This window comes from Apis laboriosa, unplaced genomic scaffold, assembly GCF_014066325.1.
Source record: "Apis laboriosa isolate Shangri-la unplaced genomic scaffold, ASM1406632v1 scaffold56_cov145, whole genome shotgun sequence".
NCBI classification, from domain to species: Eukaryota; Metazoa; Arthropoda; class Insecta; order Hymenoptera; family Apidae; genus Apis; species Apis laboriosa.
Window position 1 is genome coordinate 286,509 of NW_025223765.1, and position 17,697 is coordinate 304,205.

The 17,697-nt window shown below is 34.8% G+C and overlaps 1 protein-coding gene across 1 annotated transcript in view; it reads left to right on the forward strand.

Moving 5' to 3' along the window:
- Positions 1-14,733, forward strand: part of LOC122717657 — a 126,997-nt gene extending 112,264 nt beyond the window's left edge. The window contains exons 7-9 of the mRNA XM_043941917.1: positions 8,807-9,634; positions 10,734-10,979; positions 13,077-14,733. Coding sequence (XP_043797852.1) covers positions 8,807-9,634; positions 10,734-10,979; positions 13,077-13,171 — 1,169 coding nt within the window. The 3' untranslated portion in view covers positions 13,172-14,733. The remainder of the gene's footprint in view (positions 1-8,806; positions 9,635-10,733; positions 10,980-13,076) is intronic.
- The last annotated feature ends 2,964 nt before the right edge of the window (positions 14,734-17,697 follow it).

Consider the following 17,697-nt stretch of genomic DNA (forward strand, 5'->3'; position numbering starts at 1 on the left):
AATTTACATCGTAGTAAGGGAGAATGTTTTTTCGTTACTTTTACTGATTAAACACGACGAAATAAGTGATTATAGATAAATCAAATTTCTAATCTAATTTGTATTCGATATATTATTTAATTTAAACTTGTCGATATTTAACTTGATTTAGATACATATTAAAAAAATTTTGAATTCTTTTTTTTTTTTTCAGAGTTTAAATGTGATTATTCTAATTGAAATAATTTTTCTTTTTTTTTTTTCTGTGTGTATTATAATTTAAAATTGTGAAATGTCATATGGAATTGCGAACATAACCTCAAAAGATAACGAAAAAGAAAGTAAAATTTTTACATATCCATATATAATAAAGCGAATATAATTGCAAATAATTATTAAGATTTAGAATTGAGCGTTTTGTATGTTCAATTATAATAAATGTAGTAAATATTTGGATAAAATTTTTTATTTGAATTTTCATTCTTTTGAAAAAAAGAAATCAGAAATTGAAATTTCAAAAAAATTTATTTAACATTTTATTTAAAAATTAATATTTTCACGCTTGATCTGAAAGATTAGTTGCAAATTGCCTTCACTGTACAATTTTAATATTTTTCTTTTATGTTTGTCGTCAAAGATGATTATATTTTGAGTTATATACATTTTGTAAAATAATGGAAAGACGATCGATGGAAATAGAATGTGGTATATTGTGTATTCGACAAAATCCGAAAAACACTTTGCACGTCGGATAAAGATGTGTAAAAATATTTATGAGACAGGAAGTAAAATATTTTATAACCGGTGAATGCTCTTGTGTTTATTAGATATTTATATTCGCCGAAAAACATTTTTCTTTCTTCTCTAGAAATCACATATTTCATGTTTTTTTTTTTTTTTGTAAAAGAAAGACATAAAAAATAAACTTTTATTTCATTTGATAGAAAAAAAAATTATAAATATTCATTTTACAAAAAAATATGATTTCAGAAAAATTTTAAAAACTCTTAATATTCTTTATTTTTGGTTTTGTTACAGAATCACACAGAAGTTAATTTTATAGTTTGGTGTTGAATTAAAAATTTAAAAAAAAAATGAAATTGATCAATTTTCAATTAGAATAAGTATATTTTTGGATATTTGGTTATTCTTATGTTTATTATATTACTATCATAATATTTTTTTTGTTTTAATGTTATATTATAAACTTGTTGATTTATAAGAACAATATAAATTATTAAAACTTCTTTAAGAACTCTTATGAAATGATATGATTCTTAATATTATAATAATTCTGTATATTATAAATTATTGATAATTACTGTAAAAAAAACTGATAAATTTAATAAAAATTTAATTCCAAGTGTTCTACTGTACCTCAAAAAAAATTTATCGATGAAATTTATATTTTAATAGCTTAAATACCGATATAGAATTCAATATTTGTTTATCATTTAAAAATCATAAAAGGTGACAAAAAGAATACAAAAATATCTGTGAATCTATATATTTCATTCCATCCGATAATACGTGTTTCTGTATATAAATATTTTTTTAAAAAAGTTTCCATATTGCCTGTCAAAAATAAATTCATCCATTCCAATATGACTTTCCAATATGATATAAAATAATCATTCTATTTTAAAAGAATCCAACAAGCGAAATATAAACTTTTGATTTCAATAATGAAACAGATACATGAGCATATTAAAAAAGACTGATATTCTTTCGTTTCCCATTCCTGAATGTTTAAACAATATTGGAAATCACATAGAACAATATTTTCACAGACAACAAAAAATCTTTGTACAACTATTCGTTCGATTACAATATTATTACGATTTTAATAGATCGTAGAAACAACCGCAACAAAATGTGTTTACAAAGTTAAAAACAACTATTAACATTATACATATTTTTATCAAAGAAAATGACGAATGAAACAGAGAAAGAGAGAAGTATTCTTGTTTCTCTGTTTTCTTCAACAGACCGCTCTGTTTCAGAGAGGGCAGCACCTATCAAGAAAAAAAGAGACAGAGAGAAAGTTAAGAAAAACTTTCTTAATTATGCATCATTTATATATAACAATCGAAATCTTTTATGACAAATATTGCTTTTTTTTCTATATTATGTATACATGTATACATGTCTATATTAAAATTAATACAAAATTCAATTAATCCAATCAAACTATTTTTGAAAAAAGAAATCTTTGAAAATCCTCTATTTTTATTTTTTTTCTTTTCCTAGAGCCCTCTATTATATTTCGAAAAAGAAGGTTCAGAAAGATAAAGATAGCGAAAGAAAGAAAATTAACAATGTTCGAAAACGAATAAAAAAAAAAAAATATTCTTATCTTTCCCTTTACAAAAGAGGCAACACCAGAATTAGAGAAAGAGATAGAAACTTAACTACGTATCAAATAAAAAAAAAAAAAATGTTTCTCCCTTTCAGAAGGGGGCAGCACCGGTCCACGATCCATTGTTCCAAAGAGAGAAGGAGAAAATTAACAGTGTTCGAAAACTACGATAAATAAAAAACAAAAAGAAAAAAAAGAAGAAGAAGAAACATCCTCGTTCCACCCTTTTGCAAGAGGGCGCCCTCTCCGTTTCGAAGGGGGCAGCACCGGTCCACGCCCCACCGGTTCTCTTCCACTGCCAAAAGTTATTTCCGCTGGAAATTTATCGCCCTGCCGAGAATCGAAGCGTCATTTCCGGCCGGGCGAAACAAAGAAAAGCGGCGACCCGCGCGTCTCTCGCGCTAAAGATAATTGGCGTGCCGTTTCTCTATCGCCATAGCCCTTTTTTTTTTTTTTTTTCTCTCGTTCCCCCCACGAATCTCTCCTCCCTTCTTCGCCACCCTCCCCCCAGATTTCTCTCCGGAAAAAGGTGCACGGTTGCGCGAGCTGACGATTGTTAAATGTACCTACGGCTTCCGTTGATTTATTCCACGGGGGACTCTGGAAGGAGAGAAACGTGGATATTTATCGCCCCTTTCCGGCGTTGCGGTAAATAATGCGTTTGCTCTTTAACAGGATTTATTTTCGGGCTCCGGTTGTAAGTATTCCATAACGTATTGTTGTGGAGGTGTGTGCGAGCAGTTGGTTATTTATTTGTTGTACGCCTCTATTACGGACGTATCACGTTGAAAGAAATCTTCCTTGGAAACCTGGTGAGGCTAGTAGTGCACCGCTGGAAGGAAATTGTAAATCTTCTTCCTTCGAATTCTTTTGCTCGTTTTGAATTTCGTTCTCTGATTATATTCTCAACTATGCTTGAAAATATAATGTGATCGGTTTTTATTTTTTTTTTTTGTAAGTTTTTTTTGTTTTATCAAATAGTGGTGGGGAAGAATGATCGTAAGGCAAGCGTGTCTTAACTTAATTGTCACTGGTAAAAATGAAATTAGAAGTGTATTTAGCGTAGTTATTGTCAGAAGCTAACTTGTTCCTTACATTTCTTGCGGATATGCGGTAGAATTTTGAAGATGAAACTTTGGAATGAACCTCGCAAGTGTGCCAAATGAAATTTGATATTACGAGGATCGTGAGTGTCGCCTAAATTGTTGTCACGTTTCAAATTTAATTCTTATTAAACGAAACGGTATTTCGTATAAATTTCTATAGCATATGAATTTCTGTGAAGATTTTGCAAATAGATAATATTCCAATATTTTAAAACAATTAATCTTTAATCTCCATTATCGTTAAATAATAGCATTGCAATGTTATACCAAAAAAGAGGACAAAAATCTCAAAATGTCATTAATCATAAAAATGAATCATGCTTTCGAAACAGAGAGCAATAATAGTAATGATCAATATATAATCGCATCAGTGAAAAATTTGTAAACAATTTGTGAAATACAAATATTTACAAATCAATTACAATCCAAAAAGATGCAGCAATAGTGACACCAACATATAAACCAGGAGAAACGAGAATAATAATAATAATAATAATTAAATAATAATTATAGTAATTACTATATATTATGATACCACGTTTCCAAAAATCCCAAAATCCAACATCCATTGATCCGTACATACGTACTTCCTCTCGCACTTCTACGTGTATATCATACCCATTGTACTTCTCTCGCCATAAGGTCGCGTCTCACGAGGCAGCGTCGAGAGAGAGAGAGAGAGAGAGAGAGAGAGAGGGAGATATAAAAGATCAAAAAAAAAAAAAAAAATTAAAAAAATATCCTCGATGTTTCCGACTTTTTGAAAGCTCCGGTTGCGGTTATTGCCCCGGCAACACAAATTGCGGTCGGACCACGGTCGGCGAAATTTCATTCCGCGTTTTTCCACGCTTTGGACATTGTCACAGAAAGTATCCTCGTGGAAAGCCAATATCATGTAATTAAATTTTCGACGGTTTGAACAGAAAAGAGCAACGAGATACGCGTATGTGGCGTCCACATCCACGTTGAATACGTGGATGGAGAGGGGGGGGGGGGGAGAGAAGAGGAGGTGAGGAGGAGTGGGAAATTTTCGTGATCGATCAGATCTGCGGTCGGCCATTTTCGACCGACAAAGAAAGTCGTTCGCGGCCGTCGCTCGATTGATTAATTAAAAAGTTGGAAGTGTCGAGGAGCCCGCCACGATCCCACGATATAACGCGCCCATTTCCGGTTTCCTCTTCGAGAGCGACATCGACATCGCGGACTCGAGCCCTCCGATTAAATTTAATCGTCCCCTTCCCGAACGAAACGGAAAGGGATTGGTCCAAATCCTTCGAATTTTGAATTTTCGAACTGTTTTCCGTTTTCCTCGATCGAAGGTGTTTGGCGTTTGTTTGACGTTTTTCTCTCTGTCGGTAAGGTAGAACGTGTTTTCACATCCTCTCGATAAAACGATTGTTGTTTATTTGTCGAAGCGTGTTTACCATGCATTATAGGTTTAAACGTACGCGATACCAAGATTAGACTTGTATTATTGTACCAATTATATTACACGTGTATTATATTATTATTCTATTAATACTATTCTATTAATATATTCTATTAATTAATCTATTATTATTGATGAGATATTGAACGGAAATCAATATTAAACACAGATATAATAGATAAGTTTAAAGTTATAATTAAATTCTTCGACAAGGAAAAACAAAATCTTTCAGAGATTAGCGTTAAAATTTGCTTTGTTTATTGCACAACATATACCAAACAATTTATATTGTACAATACATAATTGTATTTTATCAATCAACAAAACATAAAATTTATATAAGTTGCTCGTTGCTCATATTTTTTGCCCAGTTGAAATTCGCCATTATTTACTTTATTTTTTCGAAAAATATTATTTTACCATTCAAATAATATGTTGAATAAATAAAATTTACGTCCGAATCACTTTCTTAAAATCGTTAAAAAAAAAATAACGCCATTTCAAACATTTAAATATGTATATATAATACAAAGAATAATACACGTAAAATCTATCAGATTAACAATCTCTCGCACGCCATAATGTCCGAATATATTAATTCGAGTCACGAGTGTTAATTGGAGGCCGGGAACAATAATCCAATTCGTCGAATTACACGAGAGAAAGAAAGAAATCCAAACGGTATTGTTAATGTTTCCATTATACGGAAACGTTAATAAATTTCGATTATATTAAGTACGCCGCGTTTTACGACACCGGCCGTTAACAAAGCGCGGTGAAATTGAACGAAAAGTGGAAAGTTACAGTGGCAACCAGTCACTGGTGGAACTTTGCTACTTTGCCATTGAAATCCGTGCCACCGGCACCAATTCCGCAATACATTGTCAAAACTTTCCCTCGACGAACGTAATTAACGATCGTCGAAGTTCACGATTTGTTCTCTCGATCGAAACGCAAAAAGAGTAAGAGAGAAAGAGAGAGAAAGAAGGATGGCTCACCATACCTAATAGACACCATACCTTTGGCCGGAATTTTTCGTACGGAGAATCGAGTCGAAAAAATCAAGTCTCTTGCAGTGCTTGCCTAATTAAGCATAAAAATAACTAGAATGAACATTTAAAAAAAAAAATTGGAAATTTTTCTTTACATTTTCGAATTATTTTCGAACATTTAACAAAACAAGTATAATGATATTTAAAAATATCATTTTATCATTTTAACAGATTAGTTAAATAACTTGCACAAATTTGTAAAATACAATAAATATCTTCCATAAAGTGGATATACATTCCATCTTCACTTTGAAACGTCTCGTAAACAAATAATATAAATTCTACGATTTACAGAATACGATCGAAAGAAAACAAAGCCAAACATAAACAACACCTTACAATCACCTAAATCGATGAGGATTATATATAATGGCGAGAAAACAACGAAATCTGTCGTCGAGGTAGGAAGTGGCCGTCTGAAAGGCGAAATCTTTTACATCGGCAAACAGCGGTTCGAATTTTTCTCTCGAGGGGGCGTCGAGATGAAATTCGAAAGGCGAAAAATCGATGATTTCTCGACACTGGCGCCAAAGCTTAACAAATATTCCGTCACGTCGAGGTCCACGATGTTTGTTCACCGTCTTGGATCCCTGCCCGCTCCGAGCCGCCTCATTAAGCCCGAAAATAATAGCTCGCCATGGGTACCGCCATGAAACGACGGAGATGGAGATGGAAAATCCTGGAAATTCTGTCGTGAGCCATAGAAGAGGGAGGAGTTGTTGCTGAGAAGGAAGGACTGGCCCGAGGGTGCGACGTCAGATTTGTCTCGTTAGAGTTCGCATTGTGCCTGACTATGCCCCGATCTCTCGTTATGGTATTCTGCTATCCTCCTCCATCGCATTGGCGAACCGCTCGTTCCTTCCTTCTTCTTCTGGCGTCTAACGAGCTTCCATTAATAGACACCAGTAGGCTTCGAGCATTTTCTGATTATTCTGATTATTATAAATTGTCATGCTGATGCTTTTCTTCTTTGTCAATTACTGGATGCATTATCTTGTTGTAGCTTTCTCTAGATATTTTGTTTCGAAAAAATGATAGATTGGACTTCGATGATTTCCAGGAGAAAAATTAAAAGCTTCAATGGAGTTTTATGAATTAAATTCAGTGTTGATTTTGAGAAAGAAAAAAATATGATACTTTTAACATATCGTGATACATTTGTGTAAAGTCATTTGTGTAAAGTCAGGTTAGATTAGCTTCGATAATATTTTAATCTAAAGAATCAGTACCTCCTTATTCACGGATAAAAAGAAATGGATTTAGATTAATTTATTATTAATAGTAAGATGTATAAATTGTTCAGAATAATTGAACATACTTCGAGATCATCAAAGAGAAGGTCGTCATCTTTCTTTCGTATAAATAATTACCATAAATTCTGCATAAAATTATTCCTTGTACAAGATAATATTTAAAAAAAATTCCATCAAGATACTTCAAAGAAGGTAGTCTATCGATATCGTAAAAAGGAATGCCATGAATCTCAGTGTTTCTTCGTCGATCCTTCTTGCAAAAGATCGATCTTTGGACAAGAAAACGTCGTTAGGGAAGATCGATAGACGCAAGTTTCTTGTTGATTGTCCAAGTTGTACAGGTAATTTGTAATTCAACTGATCTCTAATCGCGATGTCTCTTGGCAACTGTTGTCCCTCTTTCTTAAGGGATCTCTGGATCGAAAGTTTATAGACAGATGGTTTATCGAGATGTCGCTGATGGTGATGCCAGGAAAAGGTTCTAATCGATTCAAAGCCATCTTGACAGAGTATCGATAGTTTTTAGACATTTAATATCGGGATATTTTCCGAGATTTTTCAAAGACCACGTCGGCTATCACTAACAGTGGTCACGAGTCTATTCTTGTTATTAAACTGTCAATTCCAAATTGGAGGAATTGATACGTCAATTTAAAATTTTAAGGGATAATATTGAATAAGGTTGACTTAAATTGGTGACGTAATTTTTCCACGTCATTAATAATTTGATAATATTGAATAATGAATAGTTTTTTTTATTCGTTACGTAATTGTACTATTTTCCAATTATAGAATAATTATTTATTAAAAATCTTTTCACTCTATATGATTTCGTATTATATTCAATATTCTCGATTTTTCTTTCAAGAATGTCAAAAATTTATAAAAATATTTAAAAAATAGAAACAAATATTGCTTTGCATAATTTAATCGATAAGAATAAAGAAATTGCAAAAAATAATATATAAAGTGTCAAAATGTATTCACGTTTGAAAAATCGATATTTAAAGTTTATTTATTAAATTATAAGTAATTTATTTCGTCCAACACGAATTTGAATTGTATATATATATATGTTTTAATTTTAAAATAAAATGTTTTTGATGGTATTTTATAATTTGGATTTTATATAACAAATTGATCCAGAAATTTTAAACTCTTTTATCTCATTTTAATAAATCGTACTCATATTAAATGCAATCTAATGACAAAACTATTCGTTATACATAAAATCAAAAAGAAACATGTTATTAATACTCTTAACTTTCAAAATCGTTTAAGTTCCCAAAATTAAAAATATTCCAAGAAATTAGCATTACATCTTCATCATTTTAATAAACAAATTTCCAATAGAACGAAACACTTTGCATCTTCCATTTATATAACGAAAAAACTCGCACACGAAATTATTCCAAACCTATAGTATCTCTCTCGTAAATTTTCCCAAACTCGCCAAATAGAAAACAAAAAAGAATCAAAAAGATGAATAATAACTACGATCGTAAAGAATCTCGATCTCAAAATCGATCGAAAAAAAAAAAAAGAAATGATTCGACAAAAAATTTTATTATTCTCCTCGAAAAAGCGTTTCCCCTCCCCTCTCACCGATTTCTCCTTCGAAATTTCAGCAAGCTCCCCGGAGCCGCGTACGTGCCCATACTTGGGCAAATTTACGGTGACTGGGGTGAACCGGAACCAGCGGAACATTCGTGAGAGCCGCAGGAGCCAGCACCAGGAAGGGGCTGTCGTGAGGCGTGACAGGGAGAAAGTTCGACACGCCCAGGAGCGTACCCAGGAAGATCGACGGGGCCGGAAGCTCGACTTCGACGTGGAGAAACGCAGGGTGGCCAACAACGAGTACCTCGTCCACGAGCGTATGGGCAGGCGCGCCAGGTCGAACCGCAACAATCGAAACCATAGGGAGCACAGCCCGGAGGAGGCATCCTCGAAGAGGAGCCTGGACATCGAGGATTTGTTGCGAGATCGTGCGAGATCGAAGGTGAGAAGGTCCGAGGAGCAGGGCTCGAGGTCGAAGGTCAGAAGGGTGCGCGAGATCGGAGTGAAGAGGTCGAGGAGAAAGATGGAGGATTTCGGGATGGACGCGGACGATTTCGCGCGAATCAGGCAATTCTGGACGACAGATCTCGACGACAGTGACGGGTCGAGCATGCTCGAGGTGCAGGAGGATTATTTCGGCGATTACCCGGACACCGCCGACCTGCCCAAGAAGAGGTCGGGCAGGGGCGAGAATATTTTGACGAGGAGGAGGAGGAGGAGGAGGAGGAGGAGGAGAAACGTGGAGGAGCTGGATTCCGGCAATGGGTCGTTCGAAAAAAGGGAGAAGAGGGAGGAGGATGTGTCTAGATGCAGCTCGGAGGTTACCACCATTACTATTGGGTGCTCCACCGCGGATAGAATGGAATTCCAGACGGATTGCGTCGACGACAATGCTATTGGTGAGTCCATGTTCCCGATCTTGATCATGCTTTTTCAGTCGGTAATTATTCGCTAGTATTAGTCTCAGAAAATGGATGTCACTAAAGAATTGATAAGTGACCAAGATATTCATGAAATAGGACATGACAAAGAAATTATGATAGCATTACATATTAAAAAAGTTGGTGAATTTAATGGAACTAAATGTCTAAGAAATATTAAGTAATTTTTATAAATTAAATAAATCAAGAATCTAAGTCATAATGTTAATGATAAGATTATATTTAATAATAAATGTCTTGTGATTGTAAATACATATGGAATTAATCTAAATATATTTACAATTATAATATAAATTATTAATCTAATAAAAATAATAATATTTGATTGATATTTTGATTTAGAAATAATTTTAATTTTATATAATCACTCTAAAACGAAAATTCCATGAATTAATCTGATCTAAATCCAATATTTTTATAGTAATTATATAACATATATCAAAAGTAAAGTCATTTGAAGTGACTTTATCTAAATTGCACATTTTTGAAAACTGTAATTCATTCAGAATTGTTTTCATTGTCAAAATTAATAACAATACAACAATTCTGTAATAATCTGAAAGGTAGATTAATTCAAATCTATTTTTCCAAATTATATATGCATTGATATGTTAATATATTTTAATTAATAGAATCAATTTTGAAAGTTTGAAGAAATTGGTTATCCATTTATTATATTAAATAAAAATTCTTATCACATTCTTATTAAACAACTTCAAATCCAATATTTTGCTAACGTATAATCGTTGCTCGCTTTCTCTGCTCAATTAGCAAACGAAGAAGAAAGAACTCGAATTATTCCGGCTCTCAAAATTAATTAAACCCGGTATTAAACGTATAGACCGTCACGTCAAAGATTTGTCAATTCTTGCAATAGAATGGAACTTTTATTTCCCTTCACATTCAGCGTCGAAACTCGTCAAAGTTTATTTAAAGGATAATGGCACTCGAGGGTTAACGAGCGACTTCGACGATACCGTCTCTCCACTATTATTCGAGAAGTTCGCCTTCCCCACCCTTCAGATGGTTAAAGAAGCCTTTGCTTTCTCTTTCGCAGCTTACTCCTGCCACGGTAGGTGGTTCGACGCCGAGGGAACCCAATTCGTGATCGCTACCCAACTGGCACCTGGAACTGGCTGGTCGAACGAGAACAACAGGCCCCAACCGTACAGGAACAGCCGTAGACTGTGCTTCATGTACAAAGAGAGCGGCGGTGTTGTCAGTTTGACTGCCAGCGAGGTGGCCTGCCAGAGGGGAATACCCCCACCCCCGCCAATGTTGGCCTTCAATGCTACCAGTACCGGTGAGTACCCCCTCCACCTCCTCACCTTCGACCACTTCACTCTCGAGTATCCTTAAGACCTTCGAGGAAACGTCTCGGCTGCAACGAATCTAACTGTTTTGTTCCGGCAACTAGGCAAGAATCTTTTTCCTCCTTCGAGCACTCCGTCTCGAGATTTACGGGAACAGTAATCGTGAAAAGAATTAGACGCGATACTCGCGTCCTTTTCTTGATTCGATTATTTTTTCCCTTCCCTTCTTAAGAGTCGTAGAGATGGTGATGGTTAGTTACCTATTGCTATTTCTCTCGTATTCCTTTGTTTACCTTAACTTTTGAGTGAATTGTCGAGGAAAGATTTGAGTCGTAGATACGATTTTTCATCATACGAGTACTTTATCATAAACGTTGGAAAAATAGCTTTTCACCAGCATACATACGCGCTATGGATTTCTTGATCAGATTTATTCAAATGTGAAATCTATTTGTAAATCTATTTCTCTTGTAGAATAGCGAGAAAATGCAACAAAGAGTTATTTTTCATCTTCGAATCATAAATTGAAAGTCAAGCAAACAATTTTAAAATCCAATTCAATCAAGAAATCAGAGTCCAAATTTCAAGTAGTATAATCATATGATACATTTTATTATATTAAGTAACAATTTAATAGTAAACCGTTAGAATACGTTGTGTGGATTCCAACTTGGTTAAACTTTTGGAGAAATTAATAGACGACAGATGGCACCACGTTCGATACTCAGTCGATAAACAATCCTAATACTAATCATTCAGTGTCGCTGATTCTTGAAAAAAATCTAGTTGTAATCTATATTTTTGGATCGAGAAATACAAATAAAATGTAGTTATATATATTTTTACTTATATTGCGTACTCGTTGCCCACATTTCTTCGACGTTATCAGACTGTGCACAGTGCTTCGAGTCGTGCTTCAACTTGAAGCATCCTCGGAACTTTAACTGTTATCTTGTCACTTCACCGAGAATCCTCGAGTTTTGTTGCTCCTTCGTTGCTTCGTTTCACGACTTGGCGACGCTTATTGAGAAATCTCTACCGATTTGCTTTTCAAATACTTTGCCAACTTTTCGAAACAGAGAAATCCTTATCTCCTCCCCTCCACGAGACTTTCATGGAAAATATGAAGGTTACGCTTGGTCGACGGTAAGATCCGACGCCGCTCCTCGGGAAAACTTATCGACGACACTGTTTCCACCGGTGAAAAAGAGACGAGAGACGCGAAATTCCATCTCGTGGCGGGGAATGCAGTTTGACAGGGCGACAGACTGCAGTGTCCAATCAAAATCGTGGCGTCAGCAATTGTCATCCACCGCGTCAGTTAAATTCTGGTAGCAGATGGTGCACGACAGCCACGCATAATTTGCCACGACACGTAGACGACTTCACCTGACAAATGTACTGTGACAACTCGTTGATAAATGTCGAATTAAATGGCACCACTTTACCCTATCCATGTTAACCAAGGGAGTTAAGAACAAGTTAAACTTCATTTTAGGATACCAATCAATTTTTTATTTATCCAATTTTTTCCAATATTTTTTTGATGATAAATGCGAATAAACAGTTAAAATACCTAACCTAATTAACATAACCTAATCAATATATTTCTTAAGTCTTTGAGATATTGATTTAAGATAGGATTAGCATTGTTATATTTTATTATATCAGTATTAGCTTCACTGTTCTTTGTTATTATTACTATAATTTTTTTATTTTTTAAAAGTCAAAAATCGTTCATTTTCTAGTAAACCAAGAATCTCAAATTTTAAATACGTGCAATCTTGTTTTACCATTACATAATCTTTTATTACTTAATATCTATAAATTGAACTTCTCGAAAATAATTCAACGATCTAACCTAACATAACCTAATCTAAGACGTACGATACATTAAAAATGCTAAATTGAAAGTGCTAATTTAAAATACGTCCAAACAATGGATTCCTAAATTCGAAACCAAATATATTTTACTGTTGAAAATTAAATTGTTTCCATTTAATAATTAAATAAAAAAAAAAGTTTCGAAACGAAGAGTCATGATCAAAAATTCTGGATAAACAAATTCCTCTCTTTTATACTTTCAGGTCAGTGTATGGAAGAGAACCGGGGCTTCGTACCTACTCGATCGACGTACCTGATGATCGTCACCCTGACGGCGATCGTCGCGATATACAGGTGATTCTAATCGAACGGACGACGATCTCGTGACGGTTAACAAATTCGACGTTTCTAATCTGCGTTATTTGGACACCGTGTGGGTGACAAAACGAGGTGGTACACGTGTATAAAAAAAAAAATCTATACATATATATATATATATATATATTATACATACATGATCGCCTTCGACGCGAATCACTGAACGAGATCGGTCGAGCGTCCGAGCCACAAGCGACTAAAAGAGAGAGAGAAAAAAAAAAGGAAAAAAGAAAAACAAGAAGAACAAAAAAAAAGCGAACAATCGATACTTTGGCTTCGTACGCTCGTGTCCGTAGCTCTTGCTAGCCTCTCTGATACGTCGGGAGAAATTCATGCTCGCACGACCACCGTGGAAGGAATATCTTGAAAAAAAACGAGAGAAAGAGAAAGAAGACAGACTTGTTTCCTAAGAGGGATAGAGAGCGCCTGAATCGAGGAACGAAAGATAAAGTTGCCTATAATAAAGAGACAAGAAGAGAGGCAAACCTCCGATTCCTTCCGTACGAGTGCTGCTACTCCTTCAGTCTGGCAAGAAAATCAAGCAGACAGTGGAAGGGTGGAGGGTGGATCCGATCAAGATGAACGGTTTACCGTTTCGAGAGGAAGGAAGAAAGGAAGGAAGGAAGGAAGGAAGGAAGGGAGTATTAACCCTCGAAGGGAATTTTTTTTTCCTTCTCTCTCTCAAGAAAGGGAAACCGCTTGTGCGTTCCTTCCAGGACGATGTGAAAGAAGAGGAGGAGAGGAGGGTGATCGTGAATGATCGAACGCGAATTTCCCCTGGCCAGTAGGTTTTTTTACCGATGTAGCTCGTAGGCACTAGCTAATTAAAAAAAAAAAGAAAAATCGGGTAAAGCTGACGAAACAGTAATTACACAAGTTTTTATGGTTAGAACCATATCACGAGCCGAGATCACGGCGCGTCGATCGATCGGATTCTTCTTTTGGCGAAACGAAAGTAAACAAAAAGAGGTAAAATAACGAAGAAAAAGGATCGATTTATCTAAGGGACGGATGAGGGAGGGAGAGAAATGCAGCGTCACGTTTTTAGTTAGTAAGACGATCGACCGGCAGAGGTCGTTATCTTTTAAGGTAGAGAATACATAGAGGATAGGTTTAATATGGCGCGTATAGGGGGAGGGGGGAGAGGTTACTCGGCAAATGTTTTCTTTTACAACGTTCTCCTCTTTGCACGAGAAGGAAGTATCTTAAGTGTGCACTGCGCGTGTATTTTATATCGTTGGTGGGAAGAGGATATATGGTGGAAAATTTTTCGCCCGTTTCTCGAAGCATCGAAGACTCGAGGTTATTCAATTTTCAAGAATAATTTTAAGTTTGGGTCGAATAACGATGATTCGATTATGTATAAGATACGTAGAATTGAAAATTTTATGTTAAGTAGAAATGTATCTGGGTACTGACATAAGACGATTATTTGTGTTAAGTCTGTATTTATTTTTTTCATGACGAAAGATTAATTACGTATTGTAAACCAATAGTTTATTTTTCACGTGTAATTGCACGTGTTGAATATTTATTGCAATGTTGATTATTGTAATAAAAAGAAAATATTATTAAAATAGCTGATACAGCTGTTCATATTTATAGGCATAATACAAAAAACAATATTCTTGTTGCGTTTATTTTGATTAATAATAATATGTATTGTTATGAGAGAAAGTTTCATAATTTTATTTTTGTCTTGAATTTTGTGAATTTTTTCGAATTTTTTTCAACGTGAAGAAAACAGTTTTAAAATTCTCTTTTACAAAGTAAAAAACGAATTTTCCATTTTCAAATATGGATAATTTTTTTGAAAATACAATGTTCCAGAGGACAATGGATGATTCTTTGTCTGCCAAACAGGTTTTGCGTCCAGTGGAAAAAGCCTCGGGCAGAATTCAATTACCACACGAAATATTAGTAGATCTATTAAAGGTTGATTGCACTGTTAGCTGTTATGTAATAGCTACAAAGGGCTATTAGCCGTGTTATACCTAAATGTATACCGTAGCTATTATATAATAGCTCTAATAACCGCTAGCTATCTCGATAACTAACCAAAACAAGAAAAACACGTTTCAAAGCTTCTGAATTATTTTCGTTATTTTTCCGAAATGAAAGGAAGATATTTTATCGTTTTTTTTTTCAACGATGTTTCGAGAATTTGGACGAAAAAATCGATGATTTCGATTTATTAATATTTTTGCCGAGTAAAAAATTCGTTCTCAAAGTGAAAAAAAATTTAAAAATATAATATAATTTTGAGTTAATCAGTGAATGAAACATTCTGATATTCCTATAAAACAGTGTTTCTCAATTGACGTGTATCTCAAGTGTCGTGAAAGTAATTAAAATTTTAATTATTGGAATATTGGCACTATTGATTATTAATTACATCAAAATATTGATCTTTCAAAGTATTTTTTCCTTTTTAACTAATAAATTACTTTTTTTCCCAAAAAAATTCTTTCGTACGTTCATATTCAATGTAAGAAAAAAAAATATATATATAATATAGCGCTTAATCTTCCAGGCTTTCACGTGATTCGTCTCATCATCTGGAACTTTAATTTTTTCCCAAAATTTTCATCCCGACAATTATAACAATCAGACATCGTTAAACCAAAAAAAAGAAACACCCAAAACTCTTGACCTAACTTAATTTTCAAAGAAACCGCAACTCACGGGTTGAGAACCACTGTACTAGAACGATCCTCAAGGTTGAGAGTGAAAACCGACACCGACAATGCGGTGCACAGCCGCAAGTGTCGAAGAGGAAAGAGTGTTAACGAAGTGAATTCAAACGCAGTACAATCTGCAGTAGGATTAACCACGTATCTGCTGCGCCGAAGAGTTGAACGAGAAGAATCAGAGTGTATCGTGTATTTTTCTTGAAAAATCGCCACGTGTTACATCGAATAATTTATTCGACGGGGATAATATAATATTATTTCATGTTTCGAGTCGCGTATTAACTCTCGAATACTATTCTCCGTACAGAGACTCGCTATACATATACATATATATATATATATTCTGCATGGCTAAACAGAAACGTCGCGCGGCCGGATGATAAATTTAATACAAATATTTCTGGTATTTCGGGGCCATCACTATTTCGACGATTCAATTAACTTCCATCGGAGGGGGGAGGGGGGAGGAAGCAACGATGAAACGATGAAGGCAATTTCGAAAAGCGGGAGAGGGAGGGGAGGGGAGGGAGGAAGGAGGGGGGGAAGGAGGTGAGGTTCCACCGCTCAAATTTATTTCATCGCCACTTGCAGAATATCAATGCCTCTCTCGTTTCAAACATTTTTATTCGGGACGTTTAATCGATTTCTGTATAAATTCCACGCACTTTTTCTGTACCATTAACGGGGTAATCGGATCACGGGATAATAAAAACCTTGTTCGGGGATAAATTACCTTGGACAAGAGTTTCGAGTTCTCTCCCATTTCAAGTTCTTCAAAGGATTATTTGAAAGGGGGGGGAAGGGGGGGGAGGAAGGGGGGGAGCGGGAAATATCGATATGGACGAACGGCCGAAACGTGTAAAGTGTAATATTGTAACTGTGATGGATTTATATATTCGGTCTGTTGTATCCAACATTTCGAAATATTTCTCTCTCCTCGGGGTTAAGAATAGATTCGAGGTTAAGATTAAAACGCTAAACAAGAGTTGGGATTAATTCACTAGATAAAAATCATTTTTAGAAATTTAGTTGGGAAGAATCGTTTGTTATAAGTAAGGCTGTGAATGTTCGTGCAAATTATATTTTTTTATCTTTTTATAATTGTAAAAATTTAAATTCCGTTCGGATTTAATTCTTTTTTATGGTTTTCTGATTGAACAGACGAGAAATTTGTTTAAAAAAAAAAAATAAAAGAAAAAAATTGGCTCATAATAAATGATCTTTTAAAATGAAATTAATCACGAACTCTGATTCTTCCTCGTTTCAATCACTTTCATTTTTCTTTGCCAACGCGTCTACTCTCATGGAAAAATTCCTGAGTGGCCAAAATTCTCAATTATATTAATTTATCACCGAGCATCGAGTGAATAAAAAGAGACAAATCGGCCACTCGTTCGATCCAAAGATGGAAAGAAAACCACGATATTTTATTCAATATGATCCACAATATTTGGACGATATATTTCCCCGATAAAAAATTTCCAAAGATTCTCCAAATAGTTGGAAAAATATTGAAATATCGTGCGATTCGATCGAATTGCAATAATGGTCGCAAACGACGACCACGATCGATGGAATCAACTTCCACTTGAAGGAATTTTTCCACGAACCCGTTAGGCGTGCACGTTATAACGTGAGCAATAAGCAATAATGTGACGCAAACCGTGAGTAGAAGGGAAAAAAAAATCGCGACTTTATAAGCCAGAGATGTTCCAGTTATATCAGTTTGTCCACAATCTGGTTTTTCGCGAATGAGAAGAGAGGAGGGGGGGAAGAGAGGAGAAAAGAGGGAGGGTGGATACGGATCGATCGA